The sequence below is a fragment of the Hemicordylus capensis genome, chromosome 12 (assembly GCF_027244095.1).
Source record: "Hemicordylus capensis ecotype Gifberg chromosome 12, rHemCap1.1.pri, whole genome shotgun sequence".
Taxonomy (NCBI): domain Eukaryota; kingdom Metazoa; phylum Chordata; class Lepidosauria; order Squamata; family Cordylidae; genus Hemicordylus; species Hemicordylus capensis.
The window spans coordinates 16470550-16497668 of NC_069668.1; the positions used below are offsets into that span (position 1 = coordinate 16470550).

At 54.1% G+C, this 27119-nt stretch overlaps 1 protein-coding gene across 2 annotated transcripts; it reads right to left on the bottom strand.

Annotated features, from left to right (window-relative positions):
* Positions 1–1470: 1470 nt before the first annotated feature.
* Positions 1471–25510, bottom strand: HEATR6 (HEAT repeat containing 6). 2 transcript variants are annotated; one of them, XR_008311871.1, is made up of 21 exons: positions 25211–25510; positions 23935–24042; positions 23268–23408; positions 21801–21916; positions 20711–20825; positions 20227–20328; positions 18628–18765; positions 17403–17689; positions 15714–15891; positions 15375–15581; positions 15099–15198; positions 14253–14551; positions 13770–13895; positions 13034–13120; positions 11689–11823; positions 10686–10808; positions 9101–9225; positions 8875–8971; positions 6071–6275; positions 4511–5134; positions 1471–4390 (listed from the first exon to the last, which is right to left on the bottom strand). XR_008311871.1 is itself a non-coding variant. In XM_053275621.1 (20 exons), the coding sequence occupies exons 1-20, from the start codon at positions 25487–25489 to the stop codon at positions 4575–4577; spliced, it is 3528 nt and encodes a 1175-aa protein (XP_053131596.1). In that variant the 5' UTR covers positions 25490–25510; the 3' UTR covers positions 1471–4574. The 2 variants fall into 2 exon arrangements, 1 of the variants encoding a protein (XP_053131596.1); XM_053275621.1 differs by having other exon boundaries at positions 1471–5134.
* Between the last annotated feature and the right edge of the window lie 1609 nt (positions 25511–27119).

The following is a 27119-nucleotide window of genomic DNA, read 5'->3' on the forward strand; positions in this document are numbered from 1 at the left end:
AGACTCAAGATCGCAGCAAGCGTGTTCCTTTGCGCGGACAGGAACACAGTGTGTTGCTGCCATAAAACGGGGCCGTGTGACTTGGAAGCTGCCACTTGAGCTTTGGACTCTCCTTGCTCGAGGTTTGGAAGAAGCAGATTGCCTTTTCCTGAGAGAGAGAAAGAGAGAGAGAGAGAGAGAGAAGGGGAGGAGAAGGGATCCAGTCCCAAATTTCCCACTGTTGCTTGGAGCAGCAACTGAGCTGCAGAGGAGCTGCTGCTCCCAAGGTGCTGGCCATGACGTCTGTGGGGATCGGCACGAATGAAGCCTAAAGCCAGCCCCTCTGCTGAAGCTCAGCAGGGCTCAGCCTGGCCAGGGCCTGGAGGGGAGGCCTCCTGGGAAGCCAACACATGCAGCCTTCAATTCCAAGACGACGGGACAGAAATGGAGCATCCTTCAAGGCCGCCGAAGTAGTACCTCCGTGCCTGGAGAGTTCTTCTTTCTTGCCCTCTGGAGAGAAGGTTGCTCAACAGAAGAAACCCCCTAGCCCTTGGAAGATTGGCATGGCCAGGAGGAGAGGACGGGACTTGGCTTTCCCGGGGAAGGGCGCTCAGGAGGGTGGGACATCCATGAGAGTCCCTGCCTGCAGGCTGGAGCGGGACAGCCCAGGCACACTCCCAACCCTTCTCCTACAGGTGAAACTCGGAAAATTAGAATATCGTGCAAAAGTCCCTTAATCCCAGTCATGCAAATTAAAAGGTGAAACTGATCTATGGGACAGACGCATTGCATGCAAAGCGAGATCAGTCCAGCCTTAATTGGTTATCATTGTGATGATCATGGCGTACAGCTCGTGAAAACCCCAAATCCACAATCCCAGAAAATTAGAATATTACATGGAACCCAGAAGACAAGGATTGTAGAATAGAACAATATCGGACCTCCGAAAAGTAGAAGCATGCATATGTATTCAGTCCTTGGTTTTGGGCCCCTTTTGCCTCCATGCGGCGTGGCATGGATGCTCTCAGCCTGTGGCACTGAGGAGGTGTTATGGAAGACCAGGATGCTTCCTTAGCGGCCTTCAGCTCTTCTGCATTGTTTGGTCTCATGTCTCTCATCCTTCTCTCGGCAATGCCCCATAGATTCTCTGTGGGGTCAGGTCAGGCGAGTTTGCTGGCCAATCAAGCACAGTACACTGTCTACTTTTCAGAGGTCCGATATTGTTCTGTTCTACAATCCCTGTCTTCTTGGTTCCATGTAATATTCTAATTTTCTGGGATTGTGGATTTGGGGTTTTCATGAGCGGTACGCCATGATCATCACAATTCTAACAAATTGAGGCTTGACTTATCTCGCTTTGCAGGTAATGCGTCTGTCTCATAGATCAGTTTCACCTTTTAATTTGCATGACTGAAATTAATGGACTTTTGCACGATATTCTAATTTTCCGAGTTTCACCTGTATAGCAACAAATCGATAGAGGGAAGGAAGTTCTCCATCAAGGCAGCTCGCTTATTTATTTCCCACATGGATACACCACCCCACAGACAACCTTTGAAGGCAGTTTACAAATGAAAAGCACAAACAGTTACAACACCAGATCATGGAAAACCTGTTTGAAATAACCGTCAATAAAGCTACAGAGACATAATGAACAAAAAGCCTGATAAAACAGGTGTTTCTTCAGCTGACGCTTTGGCCGTTCTGGTCTCATTCGGGAGCACAGTCCAGAGCCCTGGGGGGACACGCCAGAAAAGGCCCGGTTTGGGGTCACCCAACGAGGCAGTGGCAAAAGAGAAGTCCGCCAAGCCACGAGCCCAGGTGGGCGCGGGACTCACAAGGCAGAACCGACCTTCTGGGCAAGGGCCCTGCACAGGACCCAGCGCGCAATCGGTTCCCAAGGGATGCCCCCAAATGGCTGTTCACAAGCAAGCCATGCGGCAGAATCCTTGGCAGGGAAGCCAACACAGGAAGGCCGCCCTGCAGGGAGGAAGCGCGAAAGCCCCGGCTCACGGCACAGGGATCGGAAGAGCTCAGGAGGCACCTCTAAGCCGGACCCTTTCCCAAAGCAGCCCCGGGGCTGCTCGGATGCCACAAATCAGCCCTGCGGCTGATAAGCTAAGTGCCCTCACCTTGAAACAATTCATTGGGAAGGCTGTAAACAGGCCCGGGCCATAAACGGAACAATAAAAGCCAAGTCAGGGCAAAGAGGCAGCCACACCTCTGTTTAGAAACCCTCTCCCCACAATCAAGGCAGCAAAAAAAAAGAAAAGAAAAAAAGCTGTGCATCAGCCCGGTGTGTGAGATCGGATTTTAAAGTCCACTGACGGACTGCTTTCTGGGAAGCCTAGCTTGCATTTGAAAAGGCACGTGTCTTCCAAGTGGCTAGTCCTCAAGCTTCCGGAGCACCAACCGCCACAAGAGGCACCTGGCGAATCTTCGGCACTCAAAGGGGGACAATTCACACTCTGTCTACTCCCCCCACCGCCAATTCGCTTAACTCCGGCCCTCCTGCAGACGTTGGCCTACAACTCCCATAATCCCTGGCCATTGGCTACAGTGGCTGGGAATTATGGGAGTTGTCGTCCAAAAACAGCTGGGGGGCCTAAGTTGAGCAGGCCTGGTCTAGGAGGACCCCCCACATGACACACTCTGTCTTCTAGTCCGGAGAGGGCGAGACTGGAGAGGGGGGCCTTCCATGGACTTGTCTAATCCCCCCTGTTTAAGCCTTCCAAGCTGCTGGGCATCAGCCCCTCACGCAGTAGCCCCTGGCAGCAGAAGAGGCTCCCTCCTACTGAGTCAGTCCATGGAAGCTCAGTATGGCCTGCGCATTGACTGGCAGCCGCTCTCCAGGGCTTGAGAGCGAACGAGCGAGGGATCGGTCTCAGCCCTACCTGGAGATGCTGCCAGGGATTGTCCCGGGGACCTTCTTGCCTGCAAAACGGAGGCTCTGCCACTCAACTCCGCGGCCCCAGCACCTTCCACACACCCAATTCGGTGCTGGACCAAGAAACCCTCTCCAGCTCCCCTGGGACATGCCAGCGAGCCCCGGCCAACTGCAAGTCCGTTCTGGAATATCCTACCGATGTACCTACCACCATCAATGCCTTTTCAAGACACGGAAAGATTCTGATGAGCCAGACCCCAAATACCACACCAAGCCCAGAGAGGTTCTTTTCAGAGGAAACAAAAGGCCCCCCCGGCAGGCCAAATCAGAGCAGAAGCTGGGAGGAGGAGGAGGAAGGCATGCTCCCGTTTCGGCCTCTGCCACACCCTTCCAAGCGAGGAGGAGACCATTGGGAGAGTCCAGTGTTTTAAAATACTGGATGCCAAATGCCACAGCTCAGGACTTCGTCAGGCTTCGATGGGAGCAAGCGGGTGGGGAAGATAGGAGATTGTTTACCTAGTACTCACAGAAGAAGCCAGCGGGATCATTAGTGCAGCTGCTATGGACTAGATGACAAAAAAAGGCATTCTGGTAAGACACAAGATACACCAAGGCCCTGTAAGGGACAAATCGGCAATTTATAAACGAAGCCAATTCCGAGAGAGGGAGTGCAAGTGAGCACTGAAACGGGGACACATCATAGCAGGGACTGTCAAACTTGGCTACCGGGATGTTTCTGGACTACAACTCCCATCGTTCTCAGCAACAGTGGCTGAGAATGTATCCCAGCTCAATTAATTTCATTGTGCCAAGCCAATTCCGAGAGAGGGAGTGCGAGCGAGCACTGAAACGGGGACACGTCACAGCAGGGACTGTCAAACTTGGCTACCCGGATGTTTCTGGACTACAACTCCCATCGTTCTCAGCAACAGTGGCTGAGAATGTATCCCAGCTCAATTAATTCCATTGTGCCGAGCCATACTTGGTGCTGACATCACACCAAACCTTAACGAGACCAAGTGGTGCTGACCCACTCCATGGTTCCAGGTTCCCCTTTGTCAGTCCATCGCAAGCCAGGGTTTGTTAATTTGGACACCACACCCAACCAGAGCTCAACTTGCCTACCCGTGGTTTGGTGTGATGTCTGAACTGAGTCATAGTTCATCACACCCTGATGACCAGATCTGATGACCCTTCCTCCCTCATCGCCTCAGACACACAGAACAGCGGCCACGCACTTCAGCACAGCACAAGCAAACCCACGCATCAACAGATTTGTGGCGATATGACCCCACAATATAATCTCCATTTGTGCGGATAAGAGTGGATAAAAATCGATGCTCTTTTTAAATTTTTTGTTTTTTAAAAAAACAAACTCAAATCAGATTGGCAAAAAGAAAAGAAGATGCTCAATTTTCCAATTCTGGCGTGAAACACCACATGGTTAAAATTAAATCGCATCACAAGCATGCTACCAGCACTTCAGAGCATTGCCTAAGAATGCATCAATGCTCTCAAGCCGAGGCCCCAGATGTGGTTGGGCTACAACTCCCCCCGTCCCAGCCAGAAGGCTGCTGGCTGGGGATGATGGGAGTTGTAGTCCCACAATGTCTGGGGCCCCAGCTTGAGCAGCCCTGCCTTCAGGCACGCTGGCATTCTTGGCCACCTCCCTCCTAGAGGCAAGTTTGCTGTGCTCTCCTCCTCTTCCTCATGCTTCTACGAGTCCTCTGGAACTTTTGCTGTGGGTTTTCAAGATGTCCTCCAGATAAGCGACTGTGGGCCCTCTTTTCACTGGGCATCCCGCCGACAGGCCCTCAATACCCCGCACGTGCTCAATGGCTCTCGCCAGGATCTGGTCTCTTTCCGGCAGGTCCTCCCCTCCTCCCACTTCCTCGTCTTCGGCTCCCGATTTCATATACAGCAACAGGTAGCGGGCAAGAACTACCCCCTGCTCAGCCACCGTCGCCCCGATGGCTGGCAGGTCCACCTCGTCCGCCAGGCTCAGCAGGTGGAGCAGAGCGTGGCAGAGCTGCGTCCGGAGACTGGCGCTGTATCTGAACTCCAGGAAATCCTCCGCCTCTTCGCTCCTCTGCAGGGCCACCACCAGGGCTCCCCAGACCTGCGAGAACTGCTCAGGGGAGCCGTAGCGCTTCCGCTCGCGGGGGACCGAGAGGGCGGCGGCCGATTTGATGCGGACTTTGAAATTCTTGCAGGACTGCACCGCCAAGGTCAGGGCCTGGTAGACTTGGGCGGTCCAAGGGGCTTCTCCTAGAGAATTTGGGCCAGAAGAAACAAAGGTCAGGAGAACGGCTGCGAGAAGACCAAGGCCGAGGGAGGTTGCACAGCCAAGGTCTACTGAAAACCGAACCAGGCATGGTGAAGCCATGAAATAGCTTTCATCGGCAACTCCCAAATCATCATTGGGAGATGTAGCCTCAAGAGCACAGAAGGTTTCAGGGAGCCATCTAGATTCCATCGGACTTCTAAGACTGAGATTTCAAATGAATGACTGGGCTTGCGATCAACAACAACAAAATATTTACATGCCGCTTTCCAACAAAGGTTTCCTGAGTGGTTTACATAGAGAAATGATAAGATAAGATAAGATGGATCCCTATCCCTAAAGGGCTCACAATCTAAAAAGAAATGCAAGATAAGACACCAGCAACAGTCACTGGAGGTACTGTGCTGGGGGTGGATAGGGCCAGTTACTCTCCCCCTGCTAAATAAAGAGAATCACCACGGTAAAAGGTGCCTCTTTGCCCAGTTAGCAGGGGTAATGGTGATCCCATTACATGTGTACTTTTCATAGGACCTTATTGATTAATATTGCAGATCTGAACAGAAGGATTTATGCACAAAGACGCAGTAGTGCCTTCCTGCTTTTACGACACCCAGATTATTGCCTAGAGGTTTTTTATAAAAAATAAATAGCATATGCTTGAATGCAGGGGTTTATCATGGATGGGTAATTGTTTATGGTGGATTTGGGATATTTGCCTTCGAAGAGGGAGAGACAGATCCATTATCTTATTAAATAACTTAATGATTCTCACTTATATAGAGGGTTTGGTGCTTTATGTTGACATAAGCAGAGAACCCACCATTGACTGACAGGAGCTGAAGAACTAAAGAAGAGGAGTCACTTGGGCCAACCTGTTCGAGACGGAGGCACCGCCGAGACCCGGAGCGGCTGTGGCTTACCTAGCGGCAAGGCGGGGTTCTTGAAGACGTTCCCAAGGGCGTAGCAGGCGTTCCAGCGGGCTTTCATGGTGGCCTCGCTCTGCACTGTGGCGATCAGAGCCTGGAGGGACTCCTCGATGGGCTGCTCAAACCTGGGGCTGGCAACGTGGGCGGGCTGGAGGAAGTGGAGAAGGTTGCCCAGGGCACGGACGGCGTTGCTCTTCACCTGGAAGAGACGCTGACACTTAGCAGCCTGTCGTCCAGATATGGGGCACGGTTTGGTTTGGAAGACAGGCGGCGGTCCTTCATCTGGGGCATGTGCTTCGGGGACAGAAGCAAGGCAGCTGCCAAAGGGTTTCCAGGAGAGTGGGTCACAGTCTCCCCAAGAGCCCGGAAGGGTGAGAGAGGGTCACCAATCGTGATCTGTCATGAGCGTCGTTGATCCTGTGCCAGTGGTGAACCGGGGTGGGGGCATCACATGAGGCACAGCTGTCTCTGGTTTCCCCCTCCCTGCCCCATATCCAGACCCATCTCGGCATTAACAAGAGCCGTGCTGCCTGCAGGCTGACTGGTCATCAGGAAAAGCTGTGCAGGCGGCAGGCGGCACAGCTCGTATTCATGCCACACAGGAACAGAGGCAGCAGCCTTTTGCCGAGTCAGACCATCGGTCCACCTAGCTCAGGACCGTCTACCCAGACTGGCAGCGGCTTCTCCAAGGTTGCAGAGGCAGGAGTCTCTCCCAGCCTTACCTGGAGATGCTGCCAGGAATTGTACCTGAGACCTGCTGAATGCAAGCAGACCCCTGCCCCATCCAGTGTTCCCTCTAATTCCCCCCCCCCATCTCTGGGTGGAATGAATTTTGTTCTGGGCGGCAGTATCCAGGTATAGTGTGCGCACCATGTGCATTCAGAGTGGGGCCTTCCAGATTCCACCTGAGCGGGATTTAAGATGAACTGAGTGGACATCAAAACACTTGTCAGGCCTTAGAGGGAACATTGGCTCCGTCCCCTCAGGGGGAGCTCTTACAGTGTCCGCAACTGCAGTCTCCCGTTCAAATGCAAACTAGGGTGGACCCTGCTTAGCAAAGGGGACCAGCCATGCTCGCTACCACCAGACCAGCTCTCCCTCCACCATGCTGGGACTGGGCGGGGGAAAGGCACAAAGCGGAGCTGGCCCGGAACCGGAAGCTACCACCAGCCTAGGCTCCCCTCCTGTCTTCTGTCTCCGCTTCCTCCACCCTTCTCTCTAAACCAAGGATTCTCAAACTTGGGTCCTCAGGTGTTATTGGACTTCAACTCCCATAATCCCCAGCCTCAGTGGCCTTTGGTTGGGGATTATGGGAGTTGAAGTCCAATAACACCTGAGGACCCAAGTTTGAGAATCACTGTTCTAAACACTGCCAGAGGGGACAGCTTCCAAAACGTCCTCCCAACAGGCCAAAGAGGGGACAGACCTCGTGGTGAGAAGCCTGGGGGAAGAGATCGGGATGCTGCACGTGGATGGATGGATGGATGGATGGAAGGAAGAGTCCCAGGCTCAAAGCCCCACGCAGCCGCTGCCGCTGAATCCATCACTCTCTCTCAACCTAACCTACCTCGCAGGGTTGCTGAGACTATAAGGAGGCCAGCGAGAGGGTGGACTCTGCCCTGGGCGAAATGGAGAGGGAATCATCAATGCTGCGTCTACGGCTCGCAGTCGGGAAGAGAAGCCAGCCAGCCACCCTGCCTGCCCCCTGGTGGCAAGGAAGCAGGCACGGACGCCGCAGAGGAGCAGGAACAGATTCCTCTTTTCAGAGAACAACACTGCCTGCGGGGTCTGCCTACACAGCCCTTTCCTGCAGACTCCAGCTGGGAGGACAGGAAAGCTCCGGAGGAAAAGGCACCTGCGATTCCTACAGCATTCCTCAAAGCACAGATGGAGAGGAGAACTGGTCTGGTGGGAGCAAGCAGGACTGGTCCCCTTAGCTAAGCAGGGTCTGTCCTGGTTGCATTTGAATGGGAGACTAGAAGTGTGAGCATTGGAAGAGATTCCCCTCTTAAGGGATAATGGGGCCGCTCTGGGAAGAGTATCTAGGCTCCAAGTTCCCTCCCTGGCAGCATCTCCAAGAGAGGACTGAGAGAGATTCCTGCCTGCCACCTTGGAGAAGCCGCTGCCAGTCTGTCAAGACAATACTGAGCTAGACGGACCAAGGGTCTGACTCAGTAGGTGGCAGCTTCCTATATCCCCTCAGATCTTTCCTGGCTCTGTACTTGAGATCTTTTTAGGAGAAGAAAGCTGGTCTTGTGGTCGCAAGCATGCCTTGTCCCCTTAGCTAAGCAGGGTCCATCCTGGCTTGCATATGAAAGGGAGACTAGAAGTGTGAGCACTGGGAGAGATTCCCCTCAGGGGATGGAGCCGCTCTGGGAAGAGCTGAAGGTTCCCAGTCCCCTCCCTGGCAGCATCTCCAATGAGATAGGGCTGGGAGAGAGACTCCTTCCTGCAGCCTTGGAGAAGCCGCTGCCAGTCTGTGAAGGCAATCCTGCGCTAGACGGACTAAGGGTCTGACTCAGTATATAACAGTTTCCTAGGGACGGGGCTTCTTTCAGCTGAACGTCCTCCCCACTTCAACCCCCGGCAGCTGAAATGCAGAGACTGCTGTCCTCTCTCCTGATGGGGCAGGTGATCTTCCAGCACCAACACCATTTCCCCCATCTCTCCACCCTGAGGGGCCAAGACCCAGGGGAAGCATTCTCGACACTCCAGCATTCTCATGGGTCGCAGGAGGAGAAGGGTGCTGTGCAAGCTCACGGCACCACCACCACCACGGGGGACTGAGGAGCACAGACCTTGTCCTTGTCCTTGGACGCCTCCGTTGCTGCCCGTAACATTTTCAGCAGCAGGAGATCCGAGAATTCCTCCTGGAAATGTGGCCCCAGCAGCTCCCTACAGCCCAAGGGGAAACCAAATCAAAACCAGAGCGTCAATATGCATAGAATGGAAAACCTTTTTATGTCTTTCTTTTAAATGTGTTCCCCCCCCCCCGCTTTAAAGGCCCAGGATCCTGCTACCTACATGTTGATGATCAGGGTGTCCGTCAGGTTGCCCAAGGACCAGGCCGCTTTGGCACGGACGTTCGGGGAGCCTTCGCAGAGCGAGTTCAGGATCGCGTTGGCAGCGTCCGCAACAAACATCACGTCCTAGAGAGGGAAATGGCCCGTGAGCTGCCTCCCATGGTTATTCTGCCCTCCAGGGCCCTGCTCACCACACAGACACACGGGAGGATGGGGAGGCCAAAGCGTGGCTGTACCTCTGGGAAGGGCGCTCCTGAGAGACCCTGGCTAGATGTTTGCCATGCTAAAGAAACCAACCGGCCTTCTTGGGCAGACGGCTCTTGCCTGGGGCCCTGCCGGCGGCTTTCCCCACCTTGCAGAGGGACCGATCTCCTGCCAGGCATTCCTTGGAAGGGGCCGAAGCAGAGACGACTGCCCTGGCCCATGCCTCGTCAAAAGCCCAGGCAGCCACTGAGTCCTCAAGGAGGGAGAGGGAGGGAGGGAGGGAGACTCGACTCCTCTCTCCCTCTCTCACTGCTACCAACCAGGGCTGCCATGAAGGAGTCGGCAGGCAGAAAAGGAGCCCGTGGACGGCACCATGGCCGGGCCTAGCCGTCTCCCTCTCCCCGCCCCGATTCACGGCTGGGACGACAATAAAAGGAAGATGGCGGGGAAGGAGGGGGGAGTCTGTCCCCAGCCCCTGGCGATTCCGAGATAGACTGCCCCTGGGCACGGGGGTTGCCGTTACCCTTTTGACTAATACCCCCGGCTCCACGTATCCCTTCACGAGTTTGCCCCGTTCCAGCTCTAGGGCTTGGAAGACAAGCCTCCTGCTGCCCAGGACAGGGCACTCCCTTCCCCATCACCCCGATTAGTCTTAAATTAACGACACGCGGCTTAAGTGGCCCCAGCGTCCCCGGCCGCCTAACACAAAGAGGGCCTTGGAGCACATTTCCATGTAATTGCCGCTCTGGCGACTGGGAATCAAGTGCAACGACCTCAACCCGCCCGTCTTCTGCGTGCGCTAATCACACCCTATCATTACATTAATTGCTTCTCTTTATTCCCCGACGACCCTGGGACTCCTCACCCGCTCCGCTGGCCGCCTCCTCCCTTGCCGTTACCAGTTCTCGCTTTGAAAAGTTTTCAGCCTCCGTTGCTGGGCCGCTGAGCGCACCAGCCGCTCCAACCCCCGCAAAGAGCCCTTGTGGGGCGCAGAACAACATGGCTCCCTTGCAGAGACGCATCTGGGGTTTGGGGCAGAGAAGTCAGGCCTCAAAGCTGGGCTGAAGGAGATTCACAGGGCAGCCCAAGGAAGCCACTGCTGTTGCAATACGGCATATTGGCCGGCGACGGGGGGGGGAGGCACCCAAGATCAGCCCACCCGCTGGAGAAGATGGGGATCTTGTCCGGGATCCAAAAAGCAAGGGAGGGTGTGGGTGGGTGTGTGCGTGCTGGAGAGAGAACCAGTGTTCCTAGGACGGTAGAGCCGGAAGGGATCTCGGAGGTCTCCTAGGGTGATCCCCTGATCAACGCAGGAAACACACACACACACACACAGAGCGCAAGACGAGGAGGAACAGGAGGGGCCACAAGGAAGCTCTGACCTGCCGGAGACACGGGAAGACCACGTAGACCCCGAGGGCGCGGGCCGCTGCAGCTTTCACCAGCGCATTCTCACTGTGGTTCAGCCCCAGCAGCATGGTGATGGAGAGAATCTGCTTGTCTTCCTGCCATATATATTATTATTATTATTATTTACATTTCTATCCCGCTCTTCCTCCAAGGAGCAGAGAGCGGTGTCCTACATACTTGAGTTTCTCTTTCACAACAACCCTGTGAAGTAGGTTAGGCTGGGAGAGAGAAGTGGCTGGCCCAGCGTCACCCAGCAAGAATCATGGCTGAAGGGGGATTTGAACTCGGGTCTCCCCCAGTCCAAGTCCAGCACTCTAACCACCACACTGCGCTGGCTCTTTAGTGTATGAGAGAGAGAGAGAGAGGGAGGGTGTATGAGGGAGGAAGGGGGTTTCTTCACTGGCACTTAATTCCATTTACAAAAAGCAAAAAAAGGTAACCAGTGTTAAGGATGATGTAATATTCCGCCTCTCGCTTTGTTTCATGGGAAATCCTTCCGGAAGAGCCACATCTTTTACACACACCCCGCTAACTGCCTTTAAAGTCCACTGACTGCCCCTCTCCCTGACAATCTGCTCACACAACTTCCAAAAATATCCCCAGGACCTCTAACTGGTGGGGCACGGATGGTTTTGTGGGTGGCGAGCACAGGAGCAGGAAATGATAGCTGGGGGGTTTGTGCTTTGTGGAGGATGAGGGCCAGGCCCCATGAAATCCAAAGCCTACTTTGGATGTCCGTCCCCCTCTCCTTTCCTCCTGAGAGCACATTGCTGGTGGAGGCCCTTCCAGCGGCCAACGGAAGCCGCTTCTGCCAGTCCGCTGGCTGCAGGGCGCGCACGTTTTGCCAGGTGTCTTGCGATTCCTGCGGGCATCTTGGGTTGCATGCACTGCCCACGCCGGTGAGGTCCGGCTTGGAGAGGTTTCCCCCTGGAGCTCCCGAAGGAATTCCCAGAGAGGACTTCGCCAGGTGCTCACCGGCAGGGTGCTGAAAGCCTCCGGCAGGATGGAAGAGAGGGCATTGCACGTGCTGGTCTGCAGCGTGGGGTGCTGGGAGTTCTGGAGCGCCTCAGGCAAGGGGCCGTTCAGCATCCGAGTCCAGAAGGTCACAACCTGCAGGAAAGAGAGTGTTCTCATAAGGGATGCCCACTGGGAGCCCTTCCCGGGAGGCAAGGCAGGAGTGGTCAACACACAGCCCAGAAATCGGAATATGGCAGCCATCCTCTTCTGCCCCCCAGCAGCCAAGTATCTGGACTCAGGAAGGGGGGCTACATCCAGACATCGCATCGACAGGTGGAGGCCTGTGTGGCATGAAGTTAGTCTGCTTTTAGTCGTCATAGGAACAGAAGAAGCCGACTGCTCGGCAGTCAAGAGCCTGGGCCCGTCTAGCTGAGTATTGTCTTCACAGACGGGCAGCGGCTTCTCCCAGATTGCAGGCGGGAGTCTCTCTCCCAGCCCTATCTCGTTGGAGATGCTGCCAGGGAGGGGACTGGGAACCTTCAGCTCTTCCCAGAGCGGCCCCATTATTCCCTGAGGGGGAATCTCTTTCAATGCTCACACTTCTAGTCTCCCTTTCGTACGCAAACCAGGGCGGACCCTGCTTAGCTCAGGGGACAAGTCATGCTTGCCACCACCAGACCAGCTTTCCGCTCCTAAAAAGATCTCAAGTACAGAGCCAGGAAAGATCTTAGGGAATATAGGAAGCTGCCATCTACTGAGTCAGACCCTTGGTCCAGCTAGCTCAGTATTGTCTTCACAGACTGGCAGCGGCTTCTCCAAGGTTGCAGGCAGGAGTCTCTCTCCCAGCCCTCTCTTGGAGATTGTGAGCACTGGAAGGGATTCCCCCTCAGGGGATAATGGGGCCGCTCTGGGATGAGCATCTAGGTTCCCAGTTCCCTCCCTGGCAGCATCTCCAACAAGATAGGGCTGACAGAGACTCCTGCCTGCAACCTCGGAGAAGCCGCTGCCAGTCTGTGAAGACAATACTGAGCTAGAGAGACCAAGGGCCTGACTCAGTATATGGCAGCTTCCTCCTTCCGTAGCGCCAGAGGAATGCATGGAATTTCCACATGGCCATTGGCCGTCCCATGGCCCTTTGGAAGGAACCCGGGCTTTCCAGTGCGCATTCCCAGTCATCCGTTTATAGTACATTCCCCAGAACGTCTGCTTTGCATGCAGAGGGTCCCCGGTCTCCTCCCTGGCAGCTTCTCCAGAGCGAGCTGAGAGAGACGCCGCTGCTGCCAGTCTGGGTAGACAAGACTTCCTCCGTCCTCCTGGACTGAAGCCCGCCCGGCCGCCTCCCCTCCTGCCCCGGCATACATACCAGATCAAGTGGCACTCGCTGGTCAGGAGGAACCGCTGAATCCGGCTTGTGCTGCTGAATTATTCCTACCCCGAGCTCGTCCACAAGCTGCCAAGAGGAGAAAGACAAAGGACGGGCGCTTCACAGTCTGGAACCCCCACCGCGATTATTCCGCCGGTGCCAATCGACTGGCCAAGCGGCCACCGAGATCAACCAACACCACCTCTCCCTGGGTAGGAGGGGCTGCAGAATCTCCCCAGACCCACAACATTTTAGCAAGTTAAGAGCTGCCTTTCCACTCAAAGGGCTCGCCCCGACTCAACGGGAGGAAGCTCCCGAGGACACGATTCGCATGCTTGCTGCGCCACCCTCCGGACGCAAGTGTGGGCCTGTACGGCCTTCGGCTTTCCAAACTGGCCAAGAGGCTGGCTCGGGAGCTCTGGGGAGTTCCAGAGTTGGAAGGCAGGCTTGGGGAGTCCTCAGAGGTTCCAGGGATTGTCTTAAAGGCCAGGGAACTCGAGAGGAAGCCATCAGGGTTTGGGGCTTGGCGAAAGGCAGGCGCCGCCCGCTTGCTCCTCCCTGACTGGGGAGCCTCAAAAAGGAAGGTGATGCCGGTTAGCAGCAAGGCGGGGGGGGGGGGAGAGGGACCCAATCCGAGCCCGGACACCAAGCCAGAGCCTGAGCTTGCCCAGTTGGGAGGCCCCAGAACTGAGCCCGAACCCCTGAACCGACCAGCCTCTTCCCCCAAAACTCTTACTTTCGCTCCATGCAGCTGGACAGAGGGATCCACTTCCTCCATGCACCTGCAAGCCACTTCGCCCAGCTCCAGCAAATAGCTCTGGGCGGCCACAGAGAAGTAGCCCTTGACGAGAAGCGCCAAGACCTGCACAGCAGGAAAGGAAGCGGGGAGGCGGTTGGGGGCGGGAGAGAAAGAGAGAGAGAGAGAGAGACACCGAGGCAGGCTTCCAGGCGGCCACACAAGCCCGGCGGGGAAGCTTGGGGGAAGCCTGTTCGAGGCCAACGGCCTGCTATCGGCCCCCTCCGGCCTCAGGGGCAGGATGCCTCTGAATCCCAGGTGCAGGGGGCCTGCCCGTCACACTTCCCCCGGGGGCTTCCCCGAGGCACCTGGCGGGCCGCTGTGCGAGACGGGCCGCTGGCCTCGGGCCTGACCCCGCCGGGCTGGGCTTCACGCCGCCTTTGCTCCGGAGCAGCCCACACACCCCACGGCACCCGGACGGACCTGCAGGGACTCCAGCCGGACGGGCAGCGGCTCGTGGAGGCCAGCGGCCGGCCCGCCGCCGGCGTCGCTGTCGGAGCACCCGTCCTCCCGGGGCGGCGCCGCCACCAGGGAGATGCAGAGCCGGGCCAGCCAGCAGGGCTCCGCGGGGGCAGGCGCTGTGGGGCGGGGGGTGCCGGCCCCGCTCCCGCCGAGCCCGGAGGAGCCGGGCTGCTGCAGGAGGAGCCGCACCTCCGGCAGGGGAGCCTGAGCCGACACGGCGGCCCCCAGCAGCGTGAGGCTGGAGACGCGGACGTTGACATCTGGAGGGAAGGAGGGAGAGTTAAGGGTTAGTAGCCCAGCGCCAGGCTGCTGCCCCACTAGCAGATGGGAGACCATCTGTGGCCGGGATGCTGGGGAAGCGCCTGGCCGCAACTGGCTGGGCTGCCGTGATGTCACAGAGGGAAGGGGCGGGAAGGGGGCGGGGCTCCAGCCAGCTGCCGTGATGTCACAGAGGGAAGGGGCGGGGCTCCAGCCAGCTGCCATGATGTCACAGAGGGAAGGGGCGGGGCTCCAGCCAGCTGCCATGATGTCACAGAGGGAAGGGGCGGGAAGGGGGTAGGGCTTCAGCCAGCTGCCATGATGTCACAAGGGAAGGGGCGGGAAGGGGGCGGGGCTCCAGCCGGCTGCCGTGATGTCACAGAGGGAAGGGGCAGGAAGGGGGCGGGGCTCCAGCCAGCACTGGCCTAGCACCCAGCCTGACGACTGGGCGGATGGTTAGGACAACGTCTTAGGACACGGGAGGCTGTGGTGAGTGGTGAGACAGGGCGTATCAACGTGCACGGAAAGACACGGGGAATCCAGCCCAACCTTTGTGTCTGATATACGGCTTGATCTGGCTCCACACTCGGGTCAGCAGCCCAGGCTTGAGACGGCTGTACGGGGCATTGGCGACCAGATTGGCAAGGCACTGTCAATGCACAAGGGATGGATCAGACACAGGAGAGAGAGAGAGACACGCTTCCTACTCTAGAAATACACGCCGCAAATCTCTCTCTCTCTCTTTTTAAACCAAGAATACCTCTACTTGCAAGCCAACCCCGTGGCATTGGCAAGAGCAACGCCTTCCTCCAGGTGAGCGTATACCTTGATGATCTTGGTGAGGGTCTGAGAGGAGGTTTCGGCCAACAGGGCCAGCAACAGACAGCGGTGCAGCTCCCGGATGCTGGACGCGAGGGTGACGGAGAAGGGCGTGAAAGCCCTCTTGTGGTCGGTCGCATCTTCAGCAATGGAAAGGAACTGCTTGGAGCCTTCCAGGATGGCGGAGAGCACTTGGAAGGCAGAGGCACGGGTCTGAAAAGGGGAAAAGAGCTTTTTCGGCTAATAGCCCAGGCCCAAAGGCTAGCACCCGCAGGGAGAACTTTGAAGGATCAAGCGTCAGAAGAAAGCAGATTCTCTCCCCCGCCAGCCAGTGAATCCCCTTACCTTTGGAGAAGGATCTTTTAAAGCAATCGTCATCAAGGACACGGATTGGGGACTCCCAATTCCAGGGGCATCCGGGACAAATGCTGGCCAGTAGCCGTAAAGGACTTTCTTCTCAATGGATTTCACGGCGGAAAGGAAGCAGGTTAAAGCTCCTTGGCGGACTTTAGCTTGGAAAGACCTTGCGTAAGGTGACAGACAGTGCAACTCATTAGAAGCACAACACATGCAATGGATTTGACACTCCGGGCGCAATTTCATTGGTAACCTAAGAACATTTTTTGTGGCCAACTTACCGTGTTTCCCCAAAAATAAGACATACCCATAAAATAAGCCATAGCAGGATTTCTAAGCAGTTGTGCAATATAAGCCATACCCCGAAAATAAGACATAGTGGTGATCTCGGTAGAGGGAGACAGAGAAAGTGGAAGTACGGTAAAAATCTCCTCCTGAGAGAGACCCACAGACTGTTGCTGGTCAGTGTTGGGGAGCAGCAGCTTTACTGGTGTGTGTGTGGGGTGAGAGAGACCCACAGACAGGGCCGTAACGATACCGGTAGGGGTGGCAGGCTGCAAGCTGAGGCATACGGTAGAGGGAAGTACGGTAAAAATCTCCTCAGAAAATCTCCTCCTTAAAAATCTCCTCACATTGTACCACACTTAATAAAAAATAAGACATCCCCTGAAAATAAGCCATAGTGTGTCTTCTTGAGGAAAAATAAATATAAGACAGTGGTAGCACCGCAGTCACAAAGAAACAAAAATCTACACGCTCGGACTTTACAGAAGAGGGAGGAAACTGAGGGAAGAGAAGGGCACCAAGGACGAAGGTGATCTGTAATACGTTTAAGAGAACTTAAACAAGTCATGGAAAGCAGAGCGGGAGGAGCAAAGGGTACAGGCAGGGACAGGCTGAGAAACACAGGCAGAGGGGAGGGAGAAAACCCACCAGGAGCTACGTTTGGGGGTTTCTAACAGAAAAGTAAAAAGGAGGAACAGTGCAAGGATGATTTAGAGAGCCAGCGTGGTGTAGTGGTGAGAGTGCTGGACTAGGGCCGGGGAGACCTGAGTTCAAATCCCCCTTCAGCCATCAGACTTGCTGGGTGACTCTGGGCCAGTCACTTCTCTCTCAGCCTAACCTGCTTCACAGGGTTGTTGTGAAAGAGAAACTCAAGTCTGTAGTACCCCGCTCTGGGCTCCTTGGAGGAAGAGCGGGAGATAAATGTAAAAATAATAATTTACTGAAAAAAACGAAGTCCTGAAGCATTTCGAGATGAAAAACCTCTTCCTCAGGGCACTGCAGAATGTGAAACAATGAGAACTAAAATGTATAAAAGATACATGAGAAGTCAAAAAGCTATGATGAAGTTACAAAACCATAACGGACAATATTTAAAAAACCATGCGCAAACATCATCGGGCAGAACTGTAAAAAGCATCATCTCTATAACACATGGAGCCATGAAAACTGCTTCAACCAAAAAGTGACACACACACGAACTATCCTCGTACCGTTCCTGCTTTTCCTTCCCACGGTTGTTGGTGTGGTGCTTCCCTTCTTATTTGGGTTTTTTTTTAAAGGATCTGCCCACATGCAGGAGTGCCGGTCGGGTCAAGAACTATGCAAAATGCACCCGTTTGAGTACTGGGCAGATGAATAGCTGGGGGCTTCTCTGCGTTTGTAACCACCAACCTTGTTTTGCTCTGCAATCCACCTTCAGCATCCGAATACTCCGAGTCGCTGCTGCTGATTCTTTTCCAGCCCAGGGAGTGCAAAGGCAGAGGGTCTTTGGTGAACGCAGCGCGGGTCTCTTCCGAGGAGGGCTGCATCCCGGCATCTGCAGCACCAGGGTCCTGCTGCCCGTCTCCAGGCGGCTGGGGCCTCTCTTGGCCGCCTCCCTCACTGCCCTCCTGCTCACCTCTCAGCTCTTCCTCCGGCTTACCCTTTTTCAGCTTGGCCTTGGCCTTTTTCCTTCTGCTCTGTGGGAAAGAAGCCACACACCCCCCACAGAGAGAAAGTGGTCCACTCTTCTAGGAAGCATTATGTACTACGGCCTGTTCAGTGGCTTTCACAACTCCAGCGATGCAGCTTGGTTTAGAAATCTGGAAATATTTTGCCGCCGAAGCAGCTGGCCATCCAAGCACAGCAACTTGGTCTAAACTTTGGGGCACGTTTTGGGAGCTCGCCCTGACTTCGAAGCCCTCCACAGCTGGAGCCTGGCATGCATCTTAACATCACGCCATCCACATGCAACACGAGGCCACTGCCATGCATGGACACACTTGCCGAAGTCCACAGTGCTATCTTCGAGTGCTCAAAGCCACCTGCTGAGTAATCCTGGCAACAGCCTCCCTGGGGCCTGCCCAGTGGAGAGACCGCTTCTCTTGAAGACCCAGCAAAGGACGGGAGACGGGAGAGGCCTTTTCTCAGAGGCATCTGGAAGCCGCAAGCATGGCTGGCCATCCAAGGCAGCCCCCAACTATTTCCAAAGTGGATGAGCTCAGCCAGAGAACTCTCCACTGGGGCAAGATTTGAACCAGAAGTCTCCAGCTCACTGCATATGCCATTAACACAAGCTCTCCATGAGAAAGGTCTGCCCGTGCCCTCCTGAGAAATGGAGGGAGGCAGAGAACACCACAACTAGTGCCAGGTTCTAGTGGACGTGACTGAGAACAAACATATGCCCTAGAGGAGCTAAGGGGATGGATTTTCACCCTTCCCTCTTCTACAGATTGTTCTCTGCCTTCCCCGTCCTCTGTGGAACTCTGTCCTCACAAAAACACCCCCTGTTCCTAAGACCCACACAGAAGCATCCAACACACACATTCAGAAGGTGTCCCCTTTGCTTCGGGGTGCCGATTTCGATCATCCTTCATGCAGAGAATGCACCAGTGAGAAGTCCGTAGGGAATGCTTACCCCCGCTGGCTTGAAGTTGCTAGGCTCTGGCTTCTCCTGCTTGAGTGCCAACTGGCTGTCGTACTGAGGAAGGAGCGCTGGGTATAAGATGGCCGGCATTTCAATGTTCAGCCCCGGAAGCCCATGGAACATGCACTTCTAAGGTCAGCAATGAAACACACACCATGGTTACGCTATTTGGTGGCAACAGGGTGAAGTCTTCTCTACCAGGCTTGCTTTCAGCTCTTTCTCAGAGGCAACGCTTAGGCGTTCCCAGCTCCCTGCCCCATCCCTCCCACCTAACCCTCTTCCTAAGCATTGCCAGGTTCCTTTCCTCCTGTTCAGAATCTTTTGTGTATTTATATTGATGGTTAAAGTTATATACAGGTGAAACTTGGAAAATTAGAATATCGTGCAAAAGCCCATTAATTTCAGTCATGCAAATTAAAAGGTGAAACTGATCTATGAGACAGACGCATTACATGCAAAGCGAGATAAGTCAAGCCTTCATTTGTTATCATTGTGATGATCATGGCGTACAGCTCATGAGAACCCCAAATCCACAAGCCCAGAAAATTAGAATATTACATGGAGCCAAGAAGACAAGGATGGTAGACTAAAACAATATCGGACCTCCGAAAAGCATACAGTGTACTGTGCTTGATTGGCCAGCAAACTCGCCTGACCTGACCCCATAGAAAATCTATGGGGCATTGCTGAGAGAAGGATGAGAGACATGAGACCAAACAATGCAGAAGAGCTGAAGGCCGCTAAGGAAGCATCCTGGTCTTCCATAGCACCTCCTCAGTGCCACAGGCTGAGAGCATCCATGCCACGCCACATGGAGGCAGGAATTGCTGCCAAAGGGGCCCAAAGCAAGGACTGAATACATATGCATGCTTCTACTTTTCAGAGGTCCGATATTGTTCTCTTCTACAATCCTTGTCTTCTGGGTTCCATGTAATATTCTCATTTTCTGGGATTGTGGATTTGGGGTTTTCATGAGCTGTACGCCATGATCATCACAATGATAACCAATTAAGGCTGGACTTCTCTCGCTTTGCATGTAATGCGTCTGTCTCATAGATCAATTTCACCTTTTAATTTGCATGACTGAAATGAATGGACTTTTGCACAATATTCTCATTTTCCGAGTTTCACCTGTACCACCTTCCATCAATTTATCCCAGGGCGGTTGATAAATCAGCGCTTTTATCATCTCTGCTCCTCTAAAGTTAAAATAAAGATAAATAGATAGATAGATAGATAGAAGTCCCTGGCATGATTCTCAAAAAAAGGAGACATCAACTCAGCCAAGACCTCATGAGAAGCCTACAAGATAGCTCTAGAGCCTCCAGCCGCCTGGTCTTGCTCCCATTAATACGGCCCAGAGAAGCCGCCCGACCTGCATCCACAGCAAGCAGAGTTTTTCTGCATTGGGCTTTGATGAACAGCGGCCTCCCTGACCTACACAGAAAGCTTCCTGCAGAACCTGGAGGGGCTTCCAAAGCAGAGGGCGAGGCAGGGAAGAGGGATGCCGGGAGAACTGGCAGAGAGGGCGAGTGAGTTGGCTGCCATACAAGAGGAGGCTTTAAAGTCTCCCTTTTAAACACGAGTCACCTTTAACACCGCCAGGAGGGAGCCCAGCTGGTCAGGCTGGGTCAGTTTCATCTTCCCGCCATTTAAGAGCGACTGGGTTCCTTTCAAGGCATTCTGTAACAACTGGAGGGAGAACAAGAACAAAGCTAAGCAGAGCCAAACAGGTTTGCCGCTGTCCCCATCAGCTTGACACACACACACCCACCACACCCGATTACAATATTATAGAGCAGGTTCTAATGACCGCCAAATAACTTTCTCGCTGAAAATCCACACACACCGACTTCCCAAACGTACAGGGCTGGAGGATTCCTATAGCCTCTCACCCAAAACAAGACGAGCATGGCGCTGCCTTGGCCAGATGGGAATACCTGGCTCAGGAAACAGGACTTCCCCAGGAAACCCATCGACACACATACTCCGCTTGTCCTGCCAGCTACTTGCAAGCCTGCTCTGTCTTCCCGACAGCCCTCAACAGCCCCACAAGGGCCACACGGAGGCCTACCATGCAAAAGGTGACGTCGTCCACCACGGCATCCTTGGAAGACTGTAAGACGCTGAGGAACGTCTGAAAGCAGCGCTCTCGGTAAGGCTCCTCCAGGTACAGCTGCCCAGGCATGCTAGAACCCAAGAACCATGCAGGAACATGAGCGGAGGGGGAAACATGGTCACTCCCATCTCCACCCCAAGAGTCTTTGTTTGCCACTAAAGCATGGCAAACAACCATGCGGACGGCAGAAAGTTAGTCTCAAACCAAAGAAAGGCCACCCACGGCCACTGTTTTTTCCTAACACTTGCAATATTTAAGCTCACTTCCAAGTATCAAGGCAAGCTATATCCTGCAATTTACTGTTAAATTTGTATACCGCCTTTCCTTAAAACAATCCCAAGGCGGTATTGTTTTAATTCTTCAATAAAGCTAAAAGAAGAAGACGACGACATAAGGTTTGGGTGGTATGAAAATATGTTGAATAAATAAATAAGAACAGAGGCACCAGGAGTGTGTCATAGTCACAAAAGGGACACACTAATTATTAGGGCTGGAACCTTTAAAACTGGGAGATCATCATCAGCCAACTGAGCTTCAGTTGGATTAATTGATTAGGGATGGTCTGAATGAGAGAAAAATCTAAGTTAAGGGCAGGCTACTCTCTTTTCTGCAGCTCCTTGGTTCCAGTGTGTAACTGCAAGAGAGACCAAAAAGGGAAATGGCTGAATCCGGGCTCACGAGCAGGAACGTTTGCGGAACTGGTTTCACGCTTCCTCCAACATGTGAAAAAGTCACCCAAGCTTTGATGACGTGCCAATACATTTAAATCGGCACAATGTAGTTACTCCGTTAAAAGGCAGACCAAGTCAACACTCTTTATTACATTAGAAGAGGAAACTTGGGCTGCAGTTCTCAGGACAGTTTCTTAGAAATAAGGTCCAGCCCGAGATTTTAAACCCAGGAGCAGACTGCATACGGCCAGGGCGGCGGACTCACAATTTATGTCAGTGCCCCTTGGCGCCCAACAGATTGCCAGTTCCTGCCCTAGAACGGGCAGGAACTGAACGAAACAGAGTCCAGCCTTCCCACCCCCTTCAAGGTATACCTGAGGCAGAGGTTGGCCATGCCGTGCACTGCGGCCCTCCTGAGTTCGACATCTGTCTGAGCCGGACTGCTGAACTGGACCAGAAGCCCCTTTTCCCCCAGCAAATCCGGAAGATACTAAAACAAAACAGCAGCAGTCACCACACACTTGCCAGATGTTAAAACCAACCAACTGCTCCTACGTTCAGGAAATAGAGTTTCTGCAAATCCAGTTCTCGTTTTTCTTTTTTGTACAACTGGGTAAGAGGATGCAACCACAGTAACTCCAGGGCTGTGACCCCAACCCCACACTCGGGAGAATCCTGCTTCCTTGGCAAGTGGGCGAGCAACACCCACATGCACAAAGAAACACACCCCAGGTATTTCAGACTTCCTCTGTACTTCCAAATGAAGAACCTGAGGACCAGGGTCCCGAGTGGATTCTGACTCCTGTGTGTCCCAGCCTCTGCTATTACTGGACCCATGATCAGACTTCATGATCAGATTCATCACAGTGTGACGGTTCCACCATCCTTGGATGGACATGAACAATCCTAAAGAGGCTGGCATTCTTTGGGAACTGAAGGCACGTTTTCATTCCTAACTTGCCTCTCTCACGAGGAGTGCCACACTACCACCACCAAGGATCTTCTAGAGCAAGGGTTCTCCAACTCAGGTCCCCAGATGTAGTTGAACTACAACTCCCATCATCCCCAGCCACAACGGCCTTTGGCCCTTGTGTAGTCCCCCTACATCGGGGGACCCAAGCTGGTGAACCCCTGCTCTAGAGAATACAGAAGAGGAGACACTCGATGCTGAACCTTTCTCTTCTAGCTAGATCTGAGAAAGCCAAGTTATACACCTGCCTGCAGCCAAAGAGACCCAGTCACACTTTCCACCTCCAACTGAATGTGGTCGATGCCAAGCACATCCTGACCCCCTGGAGAGAGGAGGGCAGAGCAAATCCCTCTGTTTGGACCATGGAACATAGGAAGCTGCCATATAGCGTGTCAGACCCTTGGTCCGTCTAGCTCAGTATTATCTTCACAGACTGGCAGCGGCTTCTCCAAGGTTGCAGGCAGGAGTCTCTTGCAGCCCTATCTTGGAGAAGCCAGGGAGCCTAGATGCTCTTCCCAGAGTGGCTCCATCCCCTGAGGGGGAATATCTTACGCGGCTCGCACTTCTAGTCTCCCTTTCATATGCAACCAGGGCAGATCCTGCTTAGCTTAAGGGGACAAGTCATGCTTGCTACCACAAGACCAGCTCTCTTCCCTCTTCTCTCTTCCTTCCATGGACCATCAGCCACCCAAATGGCAGTTTTCCACTGCAGCTGTGTGCCAGCTGGCTGCCCCCTTCCCGTCTCTACAGCGAGATACCACAGGGAACCAATTGCCCAGACACCACTCCCTGAAGGAGTCGCAGCGGGAGTGCCAACAAGCTTCCCGAGGCATGTCGGCCCCCCTCCCACCCGCAAAGAGAGCCTACCCACCTTCTGGCACTTGGGTCCATTGTGGTAGACAGACGCTGCCACAGCCTGCAGGATTTCAACATGCGTCCAGGGGCTGCATTGCTTCAGCGCAGCGATGAAATAGGGCAGGAGGAACTTCAGGCTCTCTTCATCAACTATCACCTAATAATAATAATAATTCGATTTCTATACCGCCCTTCCAAAAATGGCTCAGGGCGGTTTACACAGAGAAATAACAAACAAACAAGAGGGCTCCCTGTCCCCAAAGGGCTCACATTCTAAAAAGAAACATAAAACACACACCAGCAACAGTCAATGGAGGTACTGTGTTGGGGGTGGATAGGGCCAGTTACTCTCCCCCTGCTCAATAAAGAGAATCACCACGGGAATAGGTGCCTCTTTTTAAACAACAGGGAGTGGTGATTCTCTTTATTGAGCAGGGGGAGAGTAACTGGCCCTATCCACCCCCAGCACAGCGTCCCTCCAGTGACTGTTGCTGGTGTCTCTCTTATCTTTCTTTTTAGACTGTGAGCCCTTTAGGGACAGGGTTCCATCTTATTTATTTGTTATTTCTCTGTGTAAACCGCCTTGAGCCATTTTTGGAAGGGCGGTGTAGAAATCGAATAAAATAAAATAAAATAAAATAGCTGGATCCGAAGAAGCAGGGGAAAGATCCCTAGTCTCTTACCTGGAATCTGGTCAGCAAATGGTGAATCAGCTGGCAAACCTTGATGACAAGATGCTCTTGATTCAGCTGGACGAGTTCACAGGCTTCGACAAGTAACTCACAAACATCCTACAAGTAAAACAAAATGTGGAGGGGGGGGGAGTCTGTGGTTAGGGGAAGCCACTCAGAAAAGCAATGCATCCCATGGCCATTTGGGAAAGAGGAATCTAGGCAGCTGCCATATCCTGAGTCAGACCCTTGGTCCACCTAGCTCAGTATTGTCTACACAGACTGGCAGTGGCTTCTCCAAGGTTGCAGGCAGGAGTCTCTCTCAGCCCTCTCTTGGAGATGTTGCCAGGGAGGGAACTTGGAGCCTAGATGTTCTTCCCAGAGCGGCTCCATTATCCCCTGAGGGGGAATCTCTTACGGGGCTCACACATCAAGTCTCCCATCCAAATGCAAACCAGGGCAGACCCTGCTTAGCTAAGGGGACCAGTCCTGCTCGTGACCACAAGACCAGCTTTCCTCTCCTAAAAAGATCTCAAGTACAGAGCCAGGAAAGATCTTAGGGAATATAGGAAGCTGCCATATACTGAGTCAGACCCTTGGTCCACCTAGCTCAGTATTGGCTTCACAGACTGGCAGCGGCTTCTCCAAGATTGCAGGCAGGAGTCTCTCTCTCTCAGCCCTATCTCCTTGGAGATGCTGCCAGGGAGGGAATTTGGAGCCTAGATGCTCTTCCCAGAGCGGCTCCATCATCACTTAAGAGGGGAATCTCTTCCAGTGCTCACACTTCTAGTCTCCCTTTCAGATGCAACCAGGGCGGACCCTGCTTAGCTAAGGGGACAAGTCCTGCTTACTCCCACCAGACCAGCCTTCCTCTCCTAAAAAGATCTCAAGTACAGAGCCAGGAAAGATCTTAGGGAATATAGGAAGCTGCCATATACTGAGTCAGACCCTTGGTCCACCTCGCTCAGTACAGTATTGGCTTCACAGACTGGCAGCAGCAGCTTCTCCCAGGTTGCAGGCAGGAGTCTCTCTCTCTCAGCCCTATCTCCTTGGAGATGCTGCCAGGGAGGGGACTTGGGAACCTCCTGCTCTTCCCAGCGCGGCCTCCCCGTTAATTATGCTCCAGAGCTCACATCACAGGGAGTCTCCCATCCCAACGCAGACCGGGGCAGGCCCTGCTTAGCCAAAGGGACCATCCACGGCCCCTACGGCCAGCCCAGCCCAGCCCCGCTCGGCCGCCCAGGCTGACCCATTCCCGTCTCTCCGTCCCCGCCGCCGCCTCGCCCACCTCGGGCCCGGGCCCTCCGGCTGCCAAGAGCGGGGAGGCGGCGGCGGCGGCAGCCCCGGGCGGGCCGCTGCAGGCCTCGGAGAGGAGCTGGTCGAAAAGGAGATGGAGCTCGGTGTCGCGGCGTCGCCGGCTGCTGCTGCTCTCGCCCGCCGGGCCCGGCCCAGCCTCGGACCGCAGGGCGCCCAGCCGGGCCCGGTAGCGCCGCCACGAGGCGCCCAGCAAGGCCGCTTCGGAGGCCGCCGCCATTTCCTCAGGCCGGCGGCTGCAGCATGCTGCCATGGCAACGGCCCGGAAGGAGGAACAAGACAGGCCTGGCCGGACTTCCGGCTCCGGGAGGCGGAAGGAGAGCCGTGCCGCCGCTCCAGGCTTCGGCGTCCTCTCTGGTGGAAAAGCACCCCAGACACACTCACACTCTCTCTCCCTCTCTCTAAACAGGAGCGCGGCGCGGCTTGGCCGTTGGAGCGCCCCCTGGAGGTCGGAGGCCTCGGCGCAGCTCTTCAGGGAGACCCCGGCTTGCTGTTTTGCCGGGGAGTGCCGCCTGTTGCTGGGTGGGTGCAGGCAAGGTTTCCTTCTGGTCCGCATGCTGGTGCGGCTTGGAGAGCGGCTCCTGCTTTGGCTCCTCCCAGTATATTTTTCACAACCCCGCCCCCTCCACCGCATATCAAGCCTTTATTATTAATTATTAATTATTAATATTAATTATTAATTATTATTAATTAATAATTATTTATTATTTTTTATTATTATTTTACACAGTCAGACAGGTGTTATTGATTGGTTTGTTTTATCCAGACAATATCCAGACATTTGTTTTATCAGACCTTCTTCTTCTTCTTCTTCTTCTTCTTATTCTTATTATTATTATTAATTCGATTTCTACACCACCCTTCCAAAAATGGCTCAGGGCGGTTGACACAGAGACATAATAAATAAATAAGAGGGCTCCCTGTCCCCAAAGGGCTCACAATCTAAAAAAAGAAACATAAGACGGACCCTAGCAACAGCCACTGGAGGGATGCTGTGCTGGGGACGGAGAAGGCCGGTCGCTCTCCTCCCTGCTCAATCCAGAGAATCGCCACTTTACAAAGCTGCCTCCTGGCCCAGTGGGGGTCACAGTTTATTTCGCCGTTCCCAGCATTCGGTCAGTGATGGATTCGGGTTGCCCACTGCTGCCCCTCCTTCCAGGGATGAAATGCTGGTGGTCCCTCTCATTTATGCAAGAGCATATAATTCAGTTGCATGGACGTCAGTGAGACTCCGGGTCCGGATTACCGCGGCAGACCCCTCCCCACCCAGCCAGCCCCCACAGACTTGTGTCCCTCATTCTGGCAACGGAAATGTTGGCAGCCCTAGTGATGGTACTAGGAACAAAATAAAACTTTGAGTGGGGGCAGGAGGAGGGACAAGTGCATTCACATGTTAGATTTCTGAAACAAATGGGGGGGGACAAACTATTGGGGGGGTGCTTGACCCCTTGACCCCCCTCCCTCCCCTCTGGAGCCACCTTTATATTGCTTTTCAAAAATGGAGGGTTTTTTCCCCTCCAGGGTTTCCCCCACAATATTTTCCACAATAGCAGACTGTGGCACCTCTGCAGGTAACCTCCAGGCTGGACTACTGCCATGCACTCTACGTGGGGCTGCCTTTGTACCTCGTTCGGAAACTTCGGTTAGTCCCAAATGCAGCAGCCAGATTGGTCTCTGGGGGGTCACCCGGAGAGACCACATTACTCCTTGGCTGATAGAGCTACACTGGCTGCTGATAACGTATCCGGGCAAGGTACAAAATGCTGGTTATTACCTTTTGAAGCTGGTCTTGTGGTCGCCAGCGTGACTGGTCCACTTAGCTAAGAAGGGTCTGCCCTGGTTGCATTATGAATGGGAGACTTGATGTGTGAGCACTGCAAGAT

Bases quoted from the DNA above. Each gene is read 5' to 3' on its own strand.
- HEATR6 (XM_053275621.1), bottom strand. From the start codon at position 25,489: ATGGCAGCATGCTGCAGCCGCCGGCCTGAGGAAATGGCGGCGGCCTCC. The intron at 10,809-11,688 runs GTGAGCACCTGG...TATATATGGCAG, and splicing joins AGGCTTTCAGCACCCTGCCG to GAAGACAAGCAGATTCTCTC. The intron at 8,972-9,100 runs GTAGGTAGCAGG...CTTGGGCTGTAG, and splicing joins GACACCCTGATCATCAACAT to GGAGCTGCTGGGGCCACATT.